This window comes from Larus michahellis, chromosome 2 (assembly GCF_964199755.1).
Source record: "Larus michahellis chromosome 2, bLarMic1.1, whole genome shotgun sequence".
NCBI classification, from domain to species: Eukaryota; Metazoa; Chordata; class Aves; order Charadriiformes; family Laridae; genus Larus; species Larus michahellis.
Window position 1 is genome coordinate 123,758,444 of NC_133897.1, and position 24,712 is coordinate 123,783,155.

General features: G+C 37.6%; 1 protein-coding gene across 3 annotated transcripts in view; it reads right to left on the bottom strand.

Annotated features, from left to right (window-relative positions):
• Window positions 1-24,712, bottom strand: part of PRKDC (protein kinase, DNA-activated, catalytic subunit) — an 85,470-nt gene that overhangs the window by 22,392 nt on the left and 38,366 nt on the right. For all 3 annotated transcript variants that reach the window (XR_012585730.1, XM_074576993.1, XM_074576990.1), the window contains exons 42-67: window positions 24,443-24,621; window positions 23,164-23,332; window positions 22,553-22,618; window positions 22,066-22,138; window positions 21,698-21,846; window positions 20,337-20,474; window positions 20,026-20,145; window positions 18,930-19,073; window positions 18,560-18,711; window positions 17,818-17,949; window positions 17,276-17,387; window positions 15,704-15,828; window positions 15,461-15,610; window positions 14,854-15,027; window positions 13,856-13,954; window positions 12,971-13,181; window positions 12,202-12,391; window positions 11,651-11,866; window positions 10,233-10,345; window positions 8,161-8,292; window positions 6,787-6,966; window positions 3,204-3,412; window positions 2,670-2,808; window positions 1,894-2,082; window positions 1,182-1,406; window positions 436-544 (exon numbers count right to left, since the gene is read on the bottom strand). Coding sequence is in view for 2 of the 3 variants with exons in the window: in XM_074576993.1 (XP_074433094.1) it covers window positions 436-544; window positions 1,182-1,406; window positions 1,894-2,082; window positions 2,670-2,808; window positions 3,204-3,412; window positions 6,787-6,966; window positions 8,161-8,292; window positions 10,233-10,345; window positions 11,651-11,866; window positions 12,202-12,391; window positions 12,971-13,181; window positions 13,856-13,954; window positions 14,854-15,027; window positions 15,461-15,610; window positions 15,704-15,828; window positions 17,276-17,387; window positions 17,818-17,949; window positions 18,560-18,711; window positions 18,930-19,073; window positions 20,026-20,145; window positions 20,337-20,474; window positions 21,698-21,846; window positions 22,066-22,138; window positions 22,553-22,618; window positions 23,164-23,332; window positions 24,443-24,621 (3,895 nt within the window). In the remaining variant the exon portion in view is untranslated. The remainder of the gene's footprint in view (window positions 1-435; window positions 545-1,181; window positions 1,407-1,893; window positions 2,083-2,669; window positions 2,809-3,203; window positions 3,413-6,786; window positions 6,967-8,160; window positions 8,293-10,232; window positions 10,346-11,650; window positions 11,867-12,201; window positions 12,392-12,970; window positions 13,182-13,855; window positions 13,955-14,853; window positions 15,028-15,460; window positions 15,611-15,703; window positions 15,829-17,275; window positions 17,388-17,817; window positions 17,950-18,559; window positions 18,712-18,929; window positions 19,074-20,025; window positions 20,146-20,336; window positions 20,475-21,697; window positions 21,847-22,065; window positions 22,139-22,552; window positions 22,619-23,163; window positions 23,333-24,442; window positions 24,622-24,712) is intronic.

Below are 24,712 nucleotides of genomic sequence, written 5' to 3' on the forward strand. Positions count from 1 at the left end.
GCATTGTTAACTAGATTTAATATATAATTCAGTTTATGCACATAAATTTATATTTTACGCCTACCTCACTAGCTATAAATTATATACCACATTCATCTTTTATCTCTGCTGATCACTATTTGGTAGCAAAAGTGAACTCACCAAAAACCTTTGTTTAAAAATATTACTTACACTTTTAAAAGCAATACCTAACTCCTATCACAATAGCTAGGCTAATAAAACTTTGCAATAGAACACAGAATTATTTTCAAGCCTATCTTATGCAACTGTAATAGTCCTTACTGTCAAGAAGACAGTAAGAAGTAATTCTAGACATATGCTCCTTCAAACAGGAGTTCAGTCCTCTGATTGTGGAAACAGAAATTCAAAGTTCAGGAAACCACTATTATTTAACACAATGAAAAGAAAATCACTTAAGAAAAAAATTATCTTTACTTCTCTTGGTCATAAAATTGATGAAATCCTGTATTTCTGTCAAAGCTTGTACAGACTGCAGTTTGGTCATTCGACTTTGATATAACAAAGTATCAATACTGGAATAGCTCTGAAAAGAAAAGGGGAGAATGGAAGATTTCATATACAGAATTTACAACATGGTTCTACTCAGTGCCCTACAAACTATATATCTGATGCTGCTATACATTATGCTCTAAAAAACAACCTTTTACAAGTAATTTAGTAACCTGTAATCTGAGAGCAACTCTGCTTTGGACAAGCATAGAGGCATATTCTAGCTGCAATTCCTATCCTAGGTTTTAGGATAGTCCTACAGTCTAATCAAAACTTGGTAATGGATGGAACGTAACCTCTCAATGTAATATTCTCTTTTCATATTTGTTCTGGGGACAGCAGGCTTCTGAAAAGATGAATGAAACAAAACTGCTATTAATCTTCACAAACAATTACTCTGAAAAATTTCTAATAGATGAAATCAGCAAAATAAAACAAACGAAAATGGGAGGCTGCACTCCACTGGCTCGCTCAACTCTCATCACTGCAAGCAGTGAATTCAAAGGAAGCTTTGTCATATGATTGGAAAGCACCTAGATTTCTAGATTTCATTGTATTTGGGCAAGTGTTTCTCTCAAGAGTGTAATCTAGCAGCAGTAATAGGAACAACAGTTTCATTGTTCCATGAGTTTATACAGAAAAATCGTATCAGAGATAGCAGAGATTGTTACCTGCATGAAGATCTGCATGCCATTGCTAATGTAGTATTTGGCTCTGTCAAAATCATCTTGCAGGATGTAAAGGAGACTAAGCTCTTGGCTGTAATGCATTTCTATAATGGCTTTCTTCTGTTCTGTCTTCATTGCTTCATCGATAAAAGTCAGCAAAGTCTGGTCATTTTCCCCACTGAGCAGTAACTTCAACTTACTGCGTATTATATAGGGTAAATACGTCTCCTACAAGGTGAAGATATAGTCTTTAGATGATCAGGTTTTCATTGTCAGTGGCAGTTCAAATACATTAAAAATATTTTGACCTATTTTCTTAAATGTTTTCTCTTTAGACAAATTCCAATTTGCTAACAAATCACAGCAGCCTTTTCTCATAGGCTCAAAAGGTTGTCAGCAAATTCCACCAGTTTCAAAACCAGTGGTTTGGTAAAACACGTAACAAAAAGTGATAAAAAGCAACAAAAACACTGCAAGAAGAAGATTATAAAGCTGGTGCTGTATGATCAGTCATAGATTCAAGGTAAAAATTAAACAACCTATAAAACCAACAGAAGTAACTGCTTCAATTACAGTATATATCAGACTCTCTGCTAATTTCCATAATAAAAGTAACCCAAATAATGCAGTTTCTTTCCACCCACTATCACACTACTGTAGAACATCCCTGCAGAAATAAAAACAGCACAGTATCAACAAAGTAATTTCTAAAAACCTGAAAAAAAGGATCATTCCACGTTTTGCTTAGGTCTGGAGGTTTTCCACTATCGATATTAATGGTAGCACAATACTCCAGTGGCTTCCACTCTGTGAGGTGGTCATAGCATTCCAGGGATGCAAGTTCCCAGAAGTCCTTCTCCGCTTCTGTTGGCTCCCCATCCTGCCAGTCTTCTTTAGAGAGTGCCTAGGGAATGAATTTAAGGGGGAGGAAGGCTCTCAGTTGGAATCTGACACTAGTTTCAATTCTAAGTCACCAGGAACTTAAGAATAATTCATTGTCTCATAAAAATATCTATCCATTTACCAGAATGTGACAGCAACATTAAATGCAGAAAATTGAAGCTTGTCAGTATTTATATATAAATTAATTTCAGAGAGCCATCTTCAATAAACCTGCATTTTTAAACAGCTAAGACTTTAAAAGGTTAAAAGAGATCCTTCTTCATATTTACCCACTGTAACTCAAATTTTCTTTGGCACAAACATATGCAGTTTGCTCTCTCGTGGTGGTACTGTGCCTGTGGTGTTTTTCACTTGTCTGCCTAGGTGATGGCACATGGGAAGCTTTGTAGCAAACCGTAAAAAGTATCTCGCTTACTGCTCTGTTGTGACTGCTCATCTGTTCCCATGTCTTTACAGACTGAACCATCAAGCAAGCAAGACACAAGGACACTTTAAACAGTATGCTGTTTCTCAAAATGTTTAATTTTGGTTTATTAGTTTTAAGCCATGAGAGACTTATGAAACAAAAAAATCTTGTTGTCGTTTTACCTCATCATAATATTTAGCTGCTTCAGCATAATCACTCCTTGCTTCTGCCAACAACGCTTTCTGTGTAATTTCCTTAGTCCCAATCTTACCACTGAAAATGCCACGAAGGACATCATAATCCCCAAGAGATCGGTACAGCCTAGTAAAATTGAAAAGTGAAATCTTTTAATTAGTTGAACAGAGGTATATCAACACAAACTAAGATATTTGAAAAATAATAATTCAATAAGCACATAAATATATATTTAACTAGATCCACCTCATCTTGTATGGTAATACATGAACTGTGGAAACTCCTGCAGTTGAAAAGCTATGAGTAAGATGTTTTTCAGCAGTCTGATAGCACCATCAGGGTGCACAGCTATTAAGTCTAACAGCTCTAACTGAACGACAATAATTAACTGACAAGAAATTAAAAGCACATCTAATTCTAAAAGAGGGAAAGACTAAAAACAAATCCCATAAGCCATAAAGGTGGAGTTCTCCACAAGGCAAACTCAAAAGGGGAGTAAATTGTCTCAAACAAGAATTTACTTAGCAAGTTCAATCCATCTGATCACATCTGGGGGAAGCTCTGTCCTTCCGCGCATCCGCTTGGACGGGGGCTGCTCCTCGGGGGACAGAGCCATCAGGGCGTGCTCCAGAAGAAGGATGCCCACCGGCTGTTGTAAACTTGCAAGGCAGCTCGTGCTCACATTAGCTGAATCCAGCTCTAGCAGTTCTCTGTGCCGGTAACTCATTTCCTATAAAATAAAACAAGTGTCTACTTGGTCTAAAACTATACTGATAGTTACCTTTTACAGATCACCTACTGGGCATCCCTTTTCTTACAGGGCAAGCTTTGGAAATGAGCGGTTAAGTCTCCTGAAGCTCCCCACTCTTAAGAAAACTGGAATGCTTTTCCTCCTGTGCTGTTGCTCTTTGGACAGAGAGCAGTAGAGAATAACCCCTCGACTTCGTCTGTCCCCAGGGCACAGGGGAACTCTCTCGACAGAAACACAGGGGAAGCGGGGGAGAGGTAGATGGACACATTCACAGCCTCAGTCTTTCCTTCTGTTTGTTGGCAGCATGGTGCCTGCTACACAACAGCTGCGTTTCACTTCATCTATTGAGTGGTGCATCCCCACCAGAAGCCAAAGGCATGATTAACCACGATGTCTTCTCTGAGCTGGAGGCTTTCTAGCCACAGTTACCCAGCATACCACAGCTTCCTGTTGGACTCATTTAGTACTGCACTCGTCTAGTCCTGCCTGATTTAAAGACATGACAATATTTTAAGCAGATCTTTATCCTATTTAACATCAGTCCAACTACAGAACAACCTCTTTTTCAGGGATAAACATTCTTGTTTACTTGAAGGTTTTTTTAAATATTTAAATCATTGTCCCAAACACAGGTCAATATATCAAGAAAGACGTAGACAAGTTTATTAAAGCCAGGCTTCCCCCCCCACCCCCCGCCACTTAAGAACCTAAAGGAAAGTTGCAATAACTCTTTAACCAAACAGGAAGAAACAAAAATCTACAACATGGAAGCATGGTAATGTAACTTTCATTGCAAAAACCAGCACCGAGCTTCAGGACAAAAAATTTAAAGTTTAATTTTTGCAACCCAGTATGTTCAAGAAGACTAACTGAAAAAAAATGCTATTTGGAAATGATGACAGGAGGCTGTGAGAACAACCAAGCTACGCTTCTTTAATCAACAGCAACCACCACAAAAACTGCAGAATAGGCATCTGGCATAAGCAAACTCATTACACAATTTGTATAGCTGAGACTCTCACACCAATACATTCATATTCATTAAAAAAAAAAAATAAAAGAACAGCTTCTCGAGCTTCTCGTAGCTTCCTGAGTTACAGACCAAGTGGATCCCAACGAGAGGTTAGCACATGCTTCGCCTGCTATTCAGGCAACTTCAACCAGCAGCTTCTCTCAAAGCTGCCCATGTGCCCCAGATGCTCCTACGTACAGGCACACACGCCTTGCCTGCCAGCTTTTAGGGCTTGTGTCAGAGATGCGGTGCCAACTGCACAATCTAGAAACTTACAAATAGCGCTTTGCTAAGGTAAGACCAAAAGTTCTTTCTCAAGGACGCCCAGGAAAAGGTACAAGAATTGTGCAAATATAACGGTACGTGCACAGAATGAATAACCCTCCCAAACTCACAATTTACAGACACCATCCCACATCAAAGGAGGTATCTTCCCATTTAGTGCATTTTAGTGACTACTTGATCGTTTATCTTCTGAAAGCACAGGAATGTTCCTTGCTCTGCGTGCAATTCATTCTGTCTTTACTTGCACCACATGTTCAAAAATTAGGATGAATGGCATCCAAGCTGGCCTGACAGCTATAATATTTATAGACAATTATATGTTCTTCAGAGGCCAAGTATCTCTATGTAGTCTATGTAAACTTTTGTTGTGGGGTTAACTTCTTTCTTAGTATTTCTGCTGATTTTTTTAATCTGTCCTGAAAGCCAATTCCAGAGCCTTATAACCAATTTTAAGATTACATCCGTGTACGAAAACAGCTCCTTTTATCACCAAGTTACTCTCCTGATGGGACTTGAACCTGTAGAAGACTAAAAAGTCAAACAACCAGACAGAAATAGCAGTGAAGTAGGAAGGCTTTCTGAAACAAGTAACTACTTATTATATTGTTGGTATATAGGAAGCAGAAGCTGTATTTCCAAATGGCCAAGCCATTAGGACAGCCTTTGTGAGCCAAATGACAGCCTCAGCACTGTGTGCTCTCGCTCGCCCTCTCAGCTCTCTCCTGATCGATATGAACTCTGTTCCCTGTTGGGGAAAATAATTCCTTTCACTGTTACACAGGATGCTCAAATACACAGGCTGAAGCTTGCCTTCATGCTGCTGTTCTTTTATTATTGAACGGGGATGGCAATGAGATGCTTTTACCACTCTTAAAAAGTCTGTATTTTTGACTAATTTTAACTTTTCTATTTTTTGGGTATTCATTTTATGTCTACTCAGAAAAAAAAAAAAAGTAGCCTAACAGAAAAGTGTTATGAATAGGGTCTAACAGACAAAATAATTTAATACAAATAATAATATCAAGTCAGAAAACCAACAAATGCAATGTCAAGAGGGAATATTAACAGATAGCTATTGTAAGATGCTGGCTCGAAAAATACCAAGACAGCCCAGAAAAATCCCCGTAGCATTTGACCTTTTGTGCAGCTGCACAGAAAAAAAGTAAACAAGAAATTACATTTTTTCAGATGTGTAAATACAAGTACTAAGAAGCAAAGTTTGTCACTATTTAAAAAGCTCATCCAAACTAGACATTTCTCCTGTATTACGAATGACACCTACTGTCACAGAGTATTTAAATTTCCATAACAGAAAGAAGAAACCACTAAAAAAGATTATTTTGAGAGCTACAAATCTGATGCAACATTAAGATCAACAAGTTGACAAGAAACATTAAATACTGTGACAATGAGTATGTAACAGGTGCTTGGGTAAGTTTTTTTTATTTCCCTGAAAACTGGGGTAAAAGATGAAGTTCACAATGTACTCCAGGTCAGTATATTCTCATAGCAGAAAGGCCCGTGTTTCTTTTCCAGTGAAACAGCTGTGGCGCACCCACTCACCCTTTGGTGGGAGCAAGTCCTTGCCTCGTTACTGAAAATCTCCAGACAACAACTTCAGGGGACTAATTTGAAAAAATAAATAAGAGATGCTAACAACTGTCTGACAGCTACTGATATCCTCACGACATCAAAGTATTCCTCAGTAATCACTTCCCAGAAACAGGAAGATAAGCACATGACACCCACACATAACCCTTTCAATTGTTCTTGTGCCTTTCATTTAAAGTCAAGTCTCTTCTTGTTACTGGCTCAATTAAGACATTAAAAGGTGACTCAAACTCTACAGATCAGAAATTGTAGAAACCTTGAAAAAATCAGTTCAGAGGCATGAATTACCTTGTTCACCTTAACAAGAGTCACTTGAAATATCCATTTGGTTAACAATTCTCTTTCCATCTCTAACTTTCAGTATTTAAGCTTCACTACCACTGGGTTTATCACACATTCAAAGACATAATGTTCGGCCACTTTCATGCCATATAGCAGGATTTACCTGGATGCACGCAATGAATGGTGGGAAGTAAGACAGGCTCATACTCAGGAAATTATTGAAGTCGTTCAGCAGCTTCTGGATAATGGCTTTTTTCTCAGAAGGACTTTTAGATTTTTCTACCTCATGCAAAATTCCATCAAACAAACTGCTGAAAAGCTGCTTGGCAAATGTTGGATCTTTCTGTAAATTACAACAAAAACAATAAGGCAACTGAATTTTGCTGTGACACAATAAACTAATAAATGAAATTAAGAGATTTGACCCACCCTGTACCTAATCCCTATGTGGACACTCTTTGGGAGTGGAATAATTAGTCTGGCATGCATCACACCTATGTCGGTAATTACTGTACTACCCATTCAAATCCCATCTTAATTCTTCTTCATAAAGAAACTCCAGACAATGTCGGTTTCAGGCCAGAGTGTTGGTAGAGGGGATGAAATTTACAATTTTCACATATTCACAATTCCCACTACAGAAACCAACGGTTTCTTCTGTTTTCTTCTGTCTAAAGACACCCAATACCATCTTATGGACACCGCTGCCAGTGAAGAGGGTTTCAGGAAAAAGCAGAAGGCACCAATGTGTGAGGAGACCCGGATCTAACACTGAAGGAGGGATAGACTGCCTGTATAGACAGACAGTTCCATGTGAGATATATAGGCACTTTTTCAACCCAGAAACACGTTTGTATGTGTAACAATCCCATGAATCCCGGTCTATCATGGGACTGGGGATTGGTCTAAGTTCTGATCTAGTGCTATTCAGATAACTCATAATTATGCTACGTACTCCCTTTACACATTTCTTTACATCAAAAGAAATTCAATACAAAGGTAACTGGGAACACTGTGACTTCCCAAACACTGTAAAATAGGATAGGTTCAGCCTACAGTTTCTAATGCTCTCAGGTAGGAAAAGAAATATTGGATCAGCTTTACTGAGTAGTCCGAGTCCAGTCTTAGACACAGAAACTTCATTTGTATTTTTACAACTCCACTGTAGCCACATAAAATAATAAAAATGGATTTTTTTGTTGCTGTACAGCGAGATGTCTTTTGCAATAATGTCTGTAAAGACCACCACCATCTTTTCCTCAAGCAGAGGAACCCAGAGGCAATGGACAACAGCCGATGTCTCAGGTCCTCAGTGTTCGACTCAACTACTCAGGCGAGGCAAGGTACAAGGCATCTTCTCTCATCACTGCACCAGCCAAGGGGTAGGAGAAACACTCCCTCAAAACAGACACTTTAAATGCGTATCACAGGTGACTACAAACCAACAAATCAATTTTGAAAGCAGCTGCCCAGGTACACATGATTTTCCCTACAAGAACAGAAAACTTAACAAATGACCTTTGAAAAGCAGACAGACCTGGGCAAGGCCCTGCAGAGGGGCAATGAGACTGCAGTATTCGATCTGGATGTCAGGAAGGTCTCCTACTCGGTAACTTCTGTACAAAGTAACCTGGGCATCATACTTCATCTTCAGCTCAGATTTCATCTCCTGAAATGCATTGCTCATGTTAAAAAAAAAGATTCGTATTACTTAGAAAGAGCTGTATCTAGATAAGACAAAATAAGCAACAGCATTTCTGAAGTGTTTTATAAACTTTTGCCATGCTTATTGAACAAATACATTTTCTATAAAGCTGTACGATGGTTAAACCCAAAATTATCTTAGTCAATTGAAAACTCCAAAGTCTTGTTCATAGACTTAATTAGGTCATTAACTGTTTAATATTAATGCCTTGTAATTCCTGCTTCCATGGAGGCAGTCTTGAAGTCACTTTTTAAGACAAGGATTATGACTGGCAGCTCGTGGGCTGCTATGGCTTAATAATTCACTGCCTGCCAGCTGAGCCACAGTAGTCCAAAATACGACGGTTCTCAGGCTGGCCCAGGTGCAAAGTAAAATGTGGTTGCTACAGCTAGCGTGTTGTATTTCACACAGTGAGATGGAAGGATGGAGGACGAAACCTGGTAGACTTGATTCCTAGTAAAACTTAAACCAAACTGTAATAAAACTGTTGCAAACTACAGTTGTTAAATAGCTGCCCCGCCTTTTGCTGAGGCTTAAAAGAACACATTTAAATTGAACGAGAGCTACTACCACATATAGGCAAAACTATCTCTTCCTCTGCCTTTCCTCCTTTTCATAGCACTAATACGCTATAAGGAAATCAGAGGCTGGGATTTTAGTTTTAACTACTGCCGTAACCAGTTAAACCAGCAGACAATGGGTAGATATATACACACTGGTAGAATGGAAACAGGAAATAGAAGAAAGCTTGAAGATATTTTTCTCTTCTGTAAACCCTTCATAATTTTTCTTCTACACAATTTCAAAGGGATGATTTAAAAAAAAATATTCCAGTGAAATATGCTGGAAGGAATTAGGACTTTGCTAAAGCTATTTCCAAATACTTTCTTGCTCAGGACCTACTTTTTCCTGTTTTACCCCATCAGGTATGGTATTAACGCAAGCCACCAAGTTCCATGTGTATCTATGTGCAACAAATCTCTTGAAAAGTTTAAGGGGTCCTGCCAGAATTCACAGTTTCTTCTGGTCATTTATTGTGGAATATCACGGGGGGTTTTTTGGTGGTTGTATTTTGGACCGTTACACAGAATGTGTTACAGGTTCTGTCTTTCAGGGTGGGAGGAAATAGCAGTTTTAGCCTGCAAGTAAATATAAATTGGTTAAAATATCTGCTTGCGTGGTTCTTCTAGACATAAGTTCTGTTTACACAGTTGTCTGCATCTGCAAAGAATTGTAAGAGTGTCTCAAAATCATAGCTCTCAGTCCTGGGTTCCTTCGCTCTGGGTCTAACTGTTATCATTTTTGGACGATAATATATGTTATTTTTAGCAATGTGAATCTCTGAAAAAACTGTTACAGAGCTTAAAAATACTTAAACTAATTGTAAGTACATAACACAACCAGGAAACCCACATACTACTAAGTTTCTAGCTTTGATAAACACTCAGCAAATGATCATGAACATTCCTTCAGGTTAAAATTATACAACAGTTCTAGTTAGTCCATCGGCTGTACGACGTTTTTGAGTTGGTCTTCAGACAACGGATGAAGTTCTCCAACTATTTTCATAGAGTACTGTAGCTTTGAGGCTCCTAGTTTCCAGGAAGGCCGTAAAGAGCTTCCCACAGCTGTTAGGGACTCCATCATATAAAATCCCTTCATACATACTAAGCTGTAGGCTGGAAGTGTTACCATCCATCTCTTTTCACTCTCATGCTAAGTAACATCATTTAGCTTTACACACATAAATAGCACCGTTTCCAGATAAAACCTTCTAAAGCTCTTAAAGTAGCGACCAGAATCTTACACCTACCCTTTCTTCACAAAGTTACTTCTATAGATGAAGTACAAGACTGCAAATGGCACTGGCACTTAAGGTTTTAAACTTATTTGGATTGACAAACCTTTTCTCTTTTCTGTTCGGCCACACCTTTTCTAGCATAAATCAAACTGAGTTTGTCTTGGTCCTTCAAGAAACGTCTTCGCAGTCTTAGAATTTCTGCTCGTTCTTCTATACCTAGGGAACACATGATCATGTCCACAGCTTTTCCTTTCTCAAGCAAACTTCAGATTTAAGGCAAGAGCATCATATAATAACAAACACAATCTTTGTATTTACTAGCTTGCCAGCTAGTCTCCTAAGTTTCGTATCCAACAACTCAAAGCAAGGCCTTTCAACAGGACAGCAAATTAAAACAAATTAAGTTGTTCTTAGGAGAAGAGGTAATAAGCATTTGTATAGAAACTTTAAGCACACGGATGAGGTATAAGGGTCAAACTATTGTACCAGAAAAGGCACTGAAATTCATGAACAGATTTGCCATGTGACAGATTTATTTTAAGCTCTCAAAGGCAAGTATGGCATTTGCACCACATTCCACAAAGTATATAGCTCCCTACAAAAAAGAGGTGCTAAATATATTCCAAGACTAGGTAATAATAATACAGTACTGTATTTTTTAAGTTACTGTTACAGAACTGTCACTGGATCAACGCCTGCTCCGGACAGTCATGGAGAAAGGCCACTTTACAGATTGTTCAGTCCGTTTCCTAGGAAAAAAGAATGAGCAAACTAAAACATATCACTACAACTGGCATTTTCGTGGTAGAAGATCAGGGACTCCCTGGAAGGTACACTGACCTCTCTCTTTTTGCAGTTCAGCATGGTCCATTCAAAACTGCCCTTAAACACTTCTCAGGTATTGAAAAGGTCAATCTTTATAACTCTCTGCCTGAACTCCTACTCTCATCCTTCTGGTCAAAATTTTAATGACAAGGTAGGCAAGGCTGAAACGGGGAGCGAACGGGGAGAAGGAGCCTAAGCCATTCCAGAACAGTACTGGATTTTTCAGTTATCGACTGGGTGGACGAAGGAGCATTCTCAGAAAATAGCAGGTAATTCTAATGCTAGACTGCAATATCTTGTAGATTGTGTCAGCACAGCTGAAATGGTTTGGAAAAAATATGTTTAAAGAGTCTCTTCTTTAAAGAGATACGCAGTTGAATTTAAAACAGAAGGGGCAGAACTGCCCAACACTCATGCTACGATTGTCTCAGGGAAAGGTAGGAATGCAAAGATCACACCATCTGGTTTCTAGCCAGTCAGTTCTTTTGTCTAGCAACATATAGTTTTGCAATTCCTAGCACAATTCTAGCTTTTTGCCACATGTTAGGTATCACCACACATTACCGCAAACACAAATCTCTCAAGTTGAACCACAATTAGAATGTCTTAAAGATAATGGACTGTCGGCCAAATAACTGACAAAGATGGTCTATAAAAATGTAATTCTATATAAATTGCATCATAAAGCTTACAGACCTTTAGTTTTGCTGTCCACCTCATCTCCAGGCAAACCCAATCTTTTTTTCCCAAAATCTGGCCCCACTGGTTTAAAGCTTGCTTGTTTAAATTTTTCACTCTGTTTGTTAACCAACAGCATGGATGAAGACAAGGATTCAGAGAATGAAGGAACTGTATACTCTGCCAACGTGTCAATGCTAGTTCCAGTTAGCCAATTAAAAGAACTTCTACCACCTGTAAAAAAAATTGTAAAAAGCTGTAATGTATCCACATATAAATCAAGTGAAAACACTTAAGAAACATGTAATTTTCCTGCCCCAAAAATATCATTCCCAGTGTTTATGGGCAGAACAGATTTCAAGCCGTTAGGTATATATATGACTAATAAAAATGTGACCGGATGATGTTTATTCTCATAACGCAAAAAAAAAAGTGCCCTTGAAAACAAAATATTAAATGCCTTTACACTTTCACATTAACTATTCATACGCAACAGGAATGAAGAGAATGAAATCATTCCTCTAGCAAACAAGAAGATTTCAGAAGACACTGGTCTTGTTATAACTTACTGATATGCTGTGTAGGTGTAAACTCATATTGCCTTTGGGTAGCCCTCACTCGACCACCGACTGACCCAGAAGCAGAAAGGGATCTTTCTTGTGATAAATTCCTGTGGGTACTCTGAGAAGCTTGAGTCTCCACAAACATAGGTGTGAGCATGGTACTTCGGTAACGCCAGCTGGAATCAATTACAAAGTCCTATAAACAAAAAGAGATTTTAATAAGAACAATAAGAATGCAGGCTTTTTGCCTTCCTTCCTTGAGACAGGATACCAGAAACTGAAGTACAGAATAAAACATCATCCCAGGTATAGGGACAGAACTTGACTATAAAAAAACCCAACAAAACCAAACAAAGAAGTTCTCCATAGCTCAGCAAAAAAGCTCACTAATTTGGACTGGTCAGCTGAGGACTGATTCACAGCTCTTGTACCAGTATTCCTGTTCCTTCAGAAATTTTTCTCTAGCTTATGGTGCTTCTCTCCACCACCCTCCTTTTTAGGTATTTCAGTACTCTACACACCAGCTATACTTGGTATATATAATTATTTTAATTAAACCTTTCTTTTTTGAAAAGAAAGCAAAATCATTGCCCCCACAAAATCATCAAACTTCTGATACTGTGCATAACCCATGACTGTTGCAGCTGTTAACTATGGAGTACAAAACGCGCTTTCGAAAAACTCCTTCACTACGCCACTCTTGTTCAAGTGGTAACTACATCAAGGGATGGCATTTGTCACATGGTTGCACACAGGATAAAACATTACAATTCACCTGAAATTTGCATTCAGACAGTGGATGCTCAAATATCTTTCTGGAATAATCCGGGCTCTTGCTAGTCATTTCAAGCAGAAAATTTGTGATTAGACTCAAGTACTGTGTTTCAATCTTGGTGGAATATAAAGAATTTAACAATGCCAGCATGCGATCAAGAATATTTGCAGGTAACCTTCTCTCATCACTCCAAAAATTCCTAACAATTAATCTGTAAAGGCAAGGAATAAAGTTATTCTTGGTTATCTGCAAACAGAAAACAGAACACTATCAAAAAATCAAGTTAAGAAAACAAAACACAGTAAGATGATAAAGGCTTCAACTAATCCTTTCATGCCATGGATCTTCCATTTAATTACACCAAATTCCTCATTCATCTATCATGCTCTATGCCATTCAACTGATATTAAAGGTTTACTCTGAAAAAAGTTTTTCTATTGAGTTGTTTTCCTCTTGAGAAGTGCTAGGGGTGGATAAGCACAGAGATCTCCTCTTCTATCTTTTGCTTCCTTGAAAAATTTTAAAAAATCCAACATCCTCCAACATTTAATCTATTTTTGTGTGTTTGCATGTAGCGAGGGCCTTCTTGCTGTTCAAGAACTCTAGAACATTAATGCAGAATTAGGTCTAACATACTGACACAACTTCTCCACAGTTTAGAAGTTTGTTCAAAAGCTCTGTGCATCACTTGGATTTGGTGTAACACTATGGGATACAATTTATGAGTTAACTAATGGGAAGAAAAGGAAACAACGCTACGTCACTGTTACTCTTGTATATTAAAACACTTTAAAAACCTCTAAGGATCAACTCTTCTGTTATACACAGAAAGAGCAATTTAGGGGTGCGTTACTTCGGGCAGTCACCACAACACAGTTTACTCACTGCAGTTCAGCATTCTCATCAATTAGTCCTTGAAGCAGGATTTCTTTTGCCAGCTTGAGTACTTCCTGAGAATCACCATCTGCTTGGCTTTCTGGGTCACTGATGGAAGGAGAAAAATGTCTCTCAATGACTCATCTCAAACAATCCACAGTAAAACAAGAGGATGGTGGGAGAAAAGGAGGAACACTCCCTTCTCATAAAAATCTCAACTTGGCATGACAATATCACGTGTTTTTCACAACATGAGGTCTTCATTGCCAAAAAGTGTCTCCTCTCTCCACTACTTAGAAAAGAAAAAAATCAGAAAGCTAAGTAATACATGTTAGTTAGTTATTACAAAGGCCAAACAGAAATAATTCTGAGGTTGCAGGGTTAAAACTGAGAAAAAGGCAGAGAATTAACTTTTCCCAAGAATGCTGGAGTAAAAACTACCTGTACTTTTTCTTCACAATAACTGTCCATTCAAATAGTTACATTATCTTGGGAAAAAGCATATAATAGAACCCAACTAAATTAGATGATTCAATAGCAACCTGCTTGTCAAACTGAGTACATATTTATTCCCTACTAAGGAGTCAAACAGAAAGAACATCTTTAGACAACCAGATTAAAAGGCTCCAGATCATTCATGCTGAAGTGCCTTAATCCACATTCTACCTATAAGCAAATTTCTCCAGTGTACAATTCTTTCTAGTTACCAATTCTGGCAACAAGAAAAAAAGGGGGGACATCAGAGCAAAGACCTCTTATCCCATCATGCTGTGGTGATGCAACATCCTGGTTCTGGGCTAAAGTTCATATCTAAGTCTTTGTCCCTCAGTGGAAATGATAAAACTGCCACCAAAGGCTGGAGTTACTTAGAGAAACCACGGGCTTTACTCTTCTGAGAACTGTAAAAATTCTGCACCGAGGGACATGAAGGTGGAAGACAATGTTACAAGCACTTTCACTCTGCCTGTGACAAACCACTGAAAACAACATCTGCAGTGAATACACACCTGTAATTATCATAAATCCACATCAGAATATCATACATGTGCTGTCGACATATTACCGAAGGGTGAGAAATGAACCCTGTCACTCCAGGAAGCAGTTCTTTAAGTTCTAGTGGTTTTAGTTTAGACAGCATCTTGTACACTATATCCAAACAAACCCTTTGCCTTTCATCATCCCTAAATGAGGGGGGGGGGGGGGGGAAGAAAAAAAAAAGAATAGTTACATTGCTTTTCTCTTCACTGCTACACACAGAACCAGAAGATCAATTTAGTTTTTTGTAATAATATCTATTTTTGCATAAAAGGCTTCAGGAAAATACTTTTGAGTTCAACCTAAGAGTAAGAATATAACTAAACTAATACATACTACAGAAATTCACGTTCTAGCGGTGTTGCACCTTAACGGTGATTAGGGGTTTTTGCTTGCTTTTCACAGTGAGCTAACCATCTTAACTCCCAGATTCCATTAGCTCAAATGAGAAGAGCAGTGACCAGAAGGTGAACATGAATTATAAATGCTTCTGAAGGTAAAAATGTTGTGGCCAGCACAGAAAATGTTACCAAGAAGTTTAGACTATGCATTCGCATTTGTAATGACATGACCACTCACCTGTGATTCATGATCTGGATAAAGTCTTTACTCTTTAACTGCAAGTGGAGATCAGGTATTTCTTCTGCCCGGCACATTATCACTTCCAGACAGTAAGTCTTCATCACACCATGAAGTTTGGGTATCAAAAAGAATACTGCGTTCACAAACCTTAACACAACCAGAAGCCCAGAAAGAAAACCAAGTTATTTTCTATGATTCCTCTAGATCTACAATGAACATACCATGTAAATTATGACATACCTGTCAGCAAGAGGTGGAAAATTCTTAACGACTTTATTCAAGCATTGAATAAACTTATCCTGTTGGGTGTTCTGATGATGTTTTAATTGTTTTATGACACGATCATAAACTGGATCTTCAAGTACCTGAAAATGAGACAGACGGCAAGACAAGCATAGCCATGAAACTCATAACCACCTTAAAGACACATAGTTCTGCTGCTGTATTGTTAGTGCAGTTCGCTAGGAAAGATCCATCCACCTCATCTTGACATTTATGGTGCTTCATGGCTGCATGAACAGCTATGCCTGGCTGAAACACATGATTGTCTGTTTAAACAATACGTTTGTGAGCTTTGTTTGATTGCTTTGGAACCAACACCTTAATTTTGAAATTCAAGTTGCTTAGTGTGCTTACATAAATAAGTAGCTTCTCATTCGGTATGGCAGATTTCCAATTAATGAATGTAAAAAATTAGGCATTTTTGGTGAAAAATAATCAGCAACTTTCACTTAACATCAAAGAAATAAGATTTCTATAGGATAAAATATTGGCACCATCTTTGCTTATTTATTCAAAATACTGCTTATAATGAAACTTGGAAGACTGTGAAAAAGAAAACTGCAGGAATTAAATTTATGAAATATGCCCTACAAACTGTGCATGAACAACCAGAATGCAATTAAGTGGGGAAAGAAGTAAAAGTAGTAGGGAGAGAAGTAAGAATAACCTACAAGGTCAGAGTAATAATCCACCTAGCCACTATCTTGGTATCTTTGTCTCCGACAGCAGCTGCAGAATGATATTTAGGGGGAGTACATGAGCCTGGCTGCACTTTGTCCTTTTCTCTCATACAACCCAACATGCATCTGTCACTAGATTAGGGATCTTAGAGTGTAGATTGTTGTCTATTGTTTTTAAAACCTGTTCGTGAATTTTTTTTGTGTGTGAATTTGCCTAATTTCTCTTTGAACCTGATGATGCTACTTAACCCTAGAATCTCTTCTGGCAACAAATTCCAGAAGTTCCCTAACTGTTGCGTAAAGAAGTACTTCTAGCATCTGTCTCAAACTGATTTCTGTGATCATCAAGCACTGTCACCTAGTTCTAGTACTGTAGGATTTGGTGAGTAACAGTTTTTGCATTCACCCTATCACTACCTAGAAAATAACTGGATTCAAAATTAAATACAATACCTTTAAATTTTACACCAAAACCTACAAGTTATTAAACATCCTCAGATACAGATATTCAAAAGGTTGCCCCAAATACCCCACCTTGCAATTTTTTTTTTCTTTAGAAAAGAAAAACAACTTTAAATGTACCATGCCAGTGCTGCTGATTGGCAAAAGCTGAAGAAAGCCTCAGAAAGAGACCATTCACTGCCAGCTCCAAAATAGCAGGGCAAAAACTCTGCGCTTAATCTGCTCTCAAATTCTTTTCCTCTTGAGTTTAAACCTTTAACTCGATCTATTGGATAAAGACTGTTGAATTTTAAATACATTCATTTTTGCAGCTGAACCGAGTAGTCATACAGAAGATGTACACAGAATCAGGACAGGAATGTTCAAACACACAACACAGTTCACTTACATTTTCTCTCTCAGCAATGTATCGAAGAGCAAGTCCCAACACTTCTGCTGCAGCTGCATAAACTTCTTTATACTTTAAGCAGCCCATGTTGCTGGTCAAAGCCTGAAAATACCTAACACAAAAAGGTAGACCTGCTGTAAGCCACTATTCCAGCATCCAATTTTTAACTCAAAAAACTTACCTGAGCTCCCTACGGCAACAGTGACTGCTTTTAGAAGAGCTGAATACAGGGCAACATGGATTTCCACCTGCAGTGTCTCAAAATCCCTGACTTGGCAATTCCTGACTCTGTTAATTCCCACAAAAACTGTAACCCTGGGGCCCACTGTAAAAAAGCATACATCCTTCTAGGCATTTTCCAAAATAAATGCGGTCTGCAGTTTGCAGCTAGCAAAGCATTACATCTGACAGACAATAGCAGAGGGGTGATGGGACAAACAATTCCAATAAACGAACAATCCAGTTCTCATACTTCATGCTGACAAGTTAGATCTGTCTTAAGCTTTTGTGAAAATCATTCTCTAAAAAGCTGCATTTCTCACCTGACACGATCTATTTCACACTTCGGGTCAAAGGGAGGCAAATTGTTAGCAAGAACAATTCCCAGCAGCTGAATTCCCACCGAGTTGTCCTTTGTATCAGGGTCTCCACTAGAAAACTTTTCAAATATTAAGCTGTTGGATAAAAACATATAAGTAATTATTATTTATATGAAAAATCCAAAATATGCACATCATAAATCACTCACTCTCTGTGTATATAAAGATATATACACACATACGACCCTACCAAAACCAGCAGAAAGTATGTACATATGAATACACACTCCCATCAAAACCAGTAGAAAGCATATACTCAGAACGAAGTAAGTATTTCTCTTCAATGAAGAAGTGTGACAAAAAAAAAAATATTCTAAAAAGCGATTGTAAGCCCACACAAATTCTCTGCAACAAGTTCAGGAGCACAGCAGATCACAGAAGTCTTACTAACAGTGCACCAATATTCAATGATAACATCCCAAATTTCAAATGAAATGTAAGTCTTTGCAGAGATTACTCCTGTTTTTATTGTTGCTTTGTTGCAAACCTCCTGTTTTCCTTGTCTCTCCTTGTTGTTTTGCAAATTAAGTTACAACCTTTGGAGAGTTCAGTTCTGAAGTTCTACTGTCAACACTAGGGCAAAAAGTTTACTATTGCAGCTGAATTTACCTTTTCATCTCCTTTGCTAATGTTCACTTACATTCTTGAAATACTGATAAAAGAAAGAAATTGTCTAAATGCTTACCTGTAAGGTATGGAGAGACAGTTCTTCCAACACTCTACAACTGTCTTTATGATTTCCAGATTGTGTCTGAACACAGCTCTTTTTTGGTGAAAGGCATTCTTCATCAAGAATTCAAGCAATCTGTTAGCTAAAATCTCATCCTTAATATTCCCCTACAGTGAATAGGAGCAAAAATAAATATAGTGACTCCAACATGAAGACATACCTTGTTTTATGAAAGCAAGCAAGTAAATAAGTCTACTGTTTCTTTTAGGTATTAACTTCAAAAATAGCTTATGTAGCAAATCATTACAAATGCATAATAAAAAACTCACTCATTCCTTACCAAATAGTTACAATAATAATAAAAAGGAATTTCACATTTCCTTACTTTGGGAGTGCTTACGCTTGTCCAGGAAAGGATAGTAACTACTATTTCCACTACCATGTAATGAATCCCTTCACCTCCATTATTCCCAGAAACAACCAGCTGCAGCAATGGACCAAGCCATTGCTTTGCATAAGGTCGGAAAACCTATGGAAAACAGGAGAATCAGTGATCAAGTACAAATTATCCAACTGTTCAATAACTTGTCATTCAATAATCATTAGACTGCTAAGTCAACCTCTTATCACTTTGCTTAACCTCTGAAGCAACAACCACAAAAAATTTAAAATAACTTTAAAATAAAAAGCATCCATAACCACGTTCCTCACTTCTGCATAGAAACTTTTAACTAAGTATTCACATAAAGTTAATTATTTCACTAGAGCCCACATAATACGGCTCTCGCTCAGAAAACCTGTCCCTAAAGGATTTGAAAGAGCATGCCATTCATCTAGCCTCCCATTTCAGACAGCTTTACTAAGAAAGTAGCATTAAGCAAGTGTTAAAGCTTCCTGAATTACTTCTGAAATTCAGACTCTTTGTATTTTGTATTTGGAATATTTCAGACAGAAGCACTATACTTTAAAACCACTGTATGAAATAGGATGAGAATGTTTTACACCAGAATAAGAGTTAGAAAACGTGCTCCGCAGGCAAAGACACATTATTCTATCTTAATATCTTTCTGCAACCAGAACATCATTTAGCTCTAAGGTTTTCCATAAGATTCATCTGTGACCATTAAAAAAACATTATATCTGCTCCTGCAAAGATGGCAAACATAATCAGCCATACCTCTTGCTCAGTATCAATGAATCAATTACTTATAGTTTACAGAAGACACATGTTGCGGACACACTCTACTTACAGAAGTAGAGTTTGGGAAAAAAAGTATTTGTATTACATTCAAGATACTGGCACTATCTGGAATTTTGGGCTACGAATGCACTCCTTTTTATCACAGCAAACTACTCAATTTGAATGCCGCAAAAGCGTCAGCTGAGGTGATGTGATTTTACCTCAGAGGAGTTACACGGCTGATATTATAATACAACCTGTTCTGTTAACAGAAAAAAATATAACAAAAAAAATTACTCACGTCCTCAGTATTAACAATAAGTTTTGCTATGAAGAGGCGAATATTTAGTGGTACTGATGGGTTTCCTAATTTGCCATGCAGAAACTTCATCCAAAGAGGAAGATCTACTGGAATCGTCCCCTGAAATTTAAGAGATGAGCAAAAATCAACTCACTTCTTCGATCAAACAGGCTTACCAAGCCAAAAAGCCCCCAGCTTGAGCTCTCATTATAACATAGCCAAGAAAATTAATAAATGAATGGATTCAACCATGACTCCCTTTTCTTGGTATAATTAGTGAAAAAACTGCCAATTTCTTGGTTAATACTGGCCTCCTCCACTTTGGGTGTGATCTGGTTCCTCTGCATATGTTTAATCAGAGTGGTCATAGAAGCCATACACTCATGTTGGTTGAGTTCATCCATTTCCAGTTCCATCTCATCATTTAAAACCATGTATTCTGTGGGCTCCTGAAAAAAATTTTACTATGATTAATAACACCACTGTATTTTCTTTTAAATCACGACAATGCCATGAGTCATTCTGATCTTATCTGTGTGTACAGCTTTGACTACACGCACAGTGTGCACAGCAGGGAATACATCAAATGCATTGTTCAGACACCTCCCAAATATATGTACCAACTGTGGACATCTTTTACTTTCTGTGCCAACAGACGTCAACTTCATGTTACTTTGACTTTACTACCTGCCAGGACAGGTGTGGCGACTGCTGGAAGTGGGAAGAGTTAGCTGAACCTCAGAAATTATTTCATTTCACAGGTGAAAGAATGCGTTAACACTTTCCACGGGGGAAAGCCCTATTTTTATGGATGTGTTGTTTCACACTGACTAGCAACCACAGCAGCTCTCTCTTTTGCTACACAGAGTAAATCACAAGAAAAAATTGTTCGCAGTGAGAAACTGCAACACTACTACGCAAAGCAGATAGAAAGTACATTTCTGGTTAACCTCGTTGCAGCTAAAACACCTCCTTGCTCCAAAACATGGAAACAGTTTATCTTCCCCAATGTTAACAGTTATTTTGACAAATTTCATCTTCAACGTTGATGACACTTTTACAAGTTTTCTTTCTGTTTTATAGCAACTATCTATCCCATCAGCATTATTGTTGATGAGACATCTCTTGATCGCAGAAGGAACACAACCTAAAGTCTTGGAAGATATTAAGACCCACAGTTAAATACAAGATGCCACAACAGCAATACAAAAATAATAAAGTGTTTGATCACTTATTCCATACGTTTGATACAATCCATACATTCGATACAATCAGCTTGGACAAGTGCCTTCAGACCTAAAGAAGAGGGAAATGAGGAAACTAGGTGCCTAACAGAAATACAACCATCACAGGATAATCCTGAGCACACTCAAAGTCAAAAGCCATGTTTTTACAACTCAGGCTGGACTTCACTCACATTACTCGACTTTAGAAAGCCAAGGTAGGGCATTGCTTTTCTCCAGCTACAGACAGTGGAGAAAGGGAAGAAGAAAAATGACCAACAGAACACAGCTCTAGTCCTCCTCCCTTGTCTTCTGGAGAAACACATTTTCAGGCAAGTAGAACAAATACAGGAAACTGGAAATTTTTCTTTCTCAACTCCAATAAACGTATGCAATTGCTGGAAAGCATAAAACTCTTCCTCCTCATAGCATATAAATCACTAAATTACCTTTCTCCTGAAACGAGCACTGCTAGCTGTAACATCTTGGGAGCTGTAAGAAAAACCTTGGACTCCAGTAGAAAAATCAAACTGACTCATTTCCTCACTCAAACTGCTGTCCATCATGTATGATGCAGAAGCTAAATACTTGGGTTCATCTAAATAGGGAAAAGAATAGACCATTAATAAAGGGAATTACAAGAAACAAGCCTTTATTGGCCACTAAAATTTGAGGGTGGATGGGAATTGGTTGTTAGATGAAGTATATTAAATGCTTTTATTTGTTCCTGCTACAGTAGAGGCTTATTAGCTACACATCAATGAACACTGAAAGGTAGGAAGACATTTTTTTCCATAGTCATAAATGACTTTCATACCCCGATCACCATTCCCTGCATCCCTGGCCTCCTTTCTAATAGCAATGTACCGCTTCTTTCTTTCCAGAGGCACCTAAACAGCAAGAAATAAAGTTTGAAAATTACTATTTTTAATTTACAGTTTATTTACAGAACTGCCAGAAAATGATCAAAACCATTTAACATGAATGGAAACCCCATGTTATAAATTATTATAGTTAGTGCTACAGAACAACAGCTAAATTACTTATTCCTACAGCTGTTCATTACTAGAGTCAGTGTGCTAAAAAGTGTATTAAAGTTATGTGTACTACAGGTGTGTTCTAAATTTCAAGTCTGTATTTCTCTCAGAAAAATGTATTTTAAAACATTAGAGGAGTACTCTATTTTTTATTCACCACGGAATTCTCTTTCTCTGTATGTGAGAATTGACCTGGTCTACAGTGACACTATTAAAGCCATACTAATTTTTTCCTTAGGAACCCTAAGGCCCAGAAATTCCACTCACCTCAATTTCTACAGGAAATGTATACTGACGCTTCAGGTCTATCAGATTTTCAAAAATCAGCAAGTTCTGCAAATTGAAGCATGTTTGGAAAGTGCAAAATTATACTTCTGCACACAATAAAAATTGCTCTGAACGTATTTTATTTCTTCTTAAAAAAACCCAGATCAATGTACAACACAGAAAATATGTCATGTTTACTCCCCTAGATCAAAACTTTGAAGAAAATTCTGCTATTCAACTACACAAGAATTCACAGCACAATGTGCTCTATAAAGAGGTTCTCTCTTAATCAAGTATATTGCAAGCACTGGAGAACTTAACAATAGGGTTTTTTCTCATATTTTAGAAAATGGATTGAGAGTGGAGGGAAAACATGGTAAACAAATCACTACTCATTCATTCCCAAACAGACAATAAAACCTTCATCAGCAATTGATATGGCATGAAGGATGCAAGAAAGTCAGCTATGACTCCTTCTCTTGCCTCACTGGGTGGTTTGTTAATATAACTGCATGTCATTCAGGCTTGATTCTTTCATTTATTGCAATCAAGTAAAATCACTTTGTGGTTCGTGCTCTGGAAGCCTTCTGACAGCAACAACAGCTTCTCACCTTTTCTGATTTTTCTGTAAAAAGAAAACCTTGATAAAATTTACTTTCGGTGAAGACACAACTGATAACAGCAATAGCACAATTATATGCTGCACAGTGATACTGTCTCCTCTTCTCCAACAGCTGACTCTCTCCTGCCATGTTTTCCGTAAATGCATCATAGCATGACCTTAAAATACAAACAGGCAAGGGAACACCATTAGAAGTCTTTTTTTTTTTTTTTTTTTTTTTTTTTTTTCCTTCAGGAAGCACAGGAAAGGCCCCAACCAGAGACCAGTGAATCAACAGAACTTCAAGAGATCTTTATTATTATAGGAGTATCAGCATTAAACCACCTAAGACTTATTCAAGTTCTCTGTGGGCATATTGCACTGAAACAGAACCATTCAGCAACGACAAAGCCAACTTCCTCAAGTATTTACACGGCCGTCCTTAATGTCAGGAACGATGATAGGCCGTTTTCAGACAAGATGGAGATATGTTCCAATGCACGCATAAATCTCTCTCATGGTCCTTTCCCAAGAAATTATGAATGGACTGGCATGTTAAGTTATGCTATAGGTCAGCCAGAGAAAACCAGTTTAGATGCAATTTTTATAGGTTTTTTGCCCATAACCACTTATAGAACTTCTGCAATTCATAGCCAAGAAATTCTTTAAAGTCCTCGTAGAAAATGGCATTGTAAAATAAAATTAAACCCAAATGAAAAAAAAAACCAAAACAGCAATTCAGACATCTTATTTTTTTTCAGAACATTAAACAAACTAAAAATATTAATTAGCATATATATTCAGTATTAATCTTTTGTCCCCCTCTGCAGTGTTGATTAAAATTACACCTACTAGGTGTGCTGCTATATTATGAAATGTAAATGAAAATCCATCCCATTTTCTCAGTCAATCATATCAACACCTATCTTACAACACAGAACCATACTCTACATGAAAGTGTAAGTATACTGAAACTGAAATTGTGAAAACACAAATTAAAGGCCAAGAATCATACTGAAAAACAAAACTAAAAGCACAAGCTTAACAAATAGAAATGGCAAAAAGAGGAGGCAAAAGTTATCCTGACATCAGATTGTAGTCTACGTTAAAGATCATTCTATCAATGTAAATTCAATATTGTGTATTCCATGTACAATCAAAAGCTACATCAGAGATTACATTTATCCTTGAGCAAATCAATCTTCTGCTTTATATGGCAAACTTAAAAATTGTATCTGCCCAAAACCTAATTAGGAATTAAAAGGAAATAAAAGAAATAATAGTCTTACTTTATTAGTGTCTTGGTAAGTTCATTTCCTTCTACGCTCATGGAGCCACGGTAAGCTTGATTAATTTTAGAGTCCTTGGAGTAAACATCCTCTTTTGAAAGACGCACATACATCACTTCTAGCAGCTTGTAATACCCCATTTTCTTGGTGACTTGTGTATCAAAAGTGTATTCATTGGACTGGAAACAAATAACGAAAAAGCTCAAAAAGAGATTTCCTGGATCCTGCCATTCCTTAGTAGAAATTAGAGTAACTGTGGAGCTACTTAAC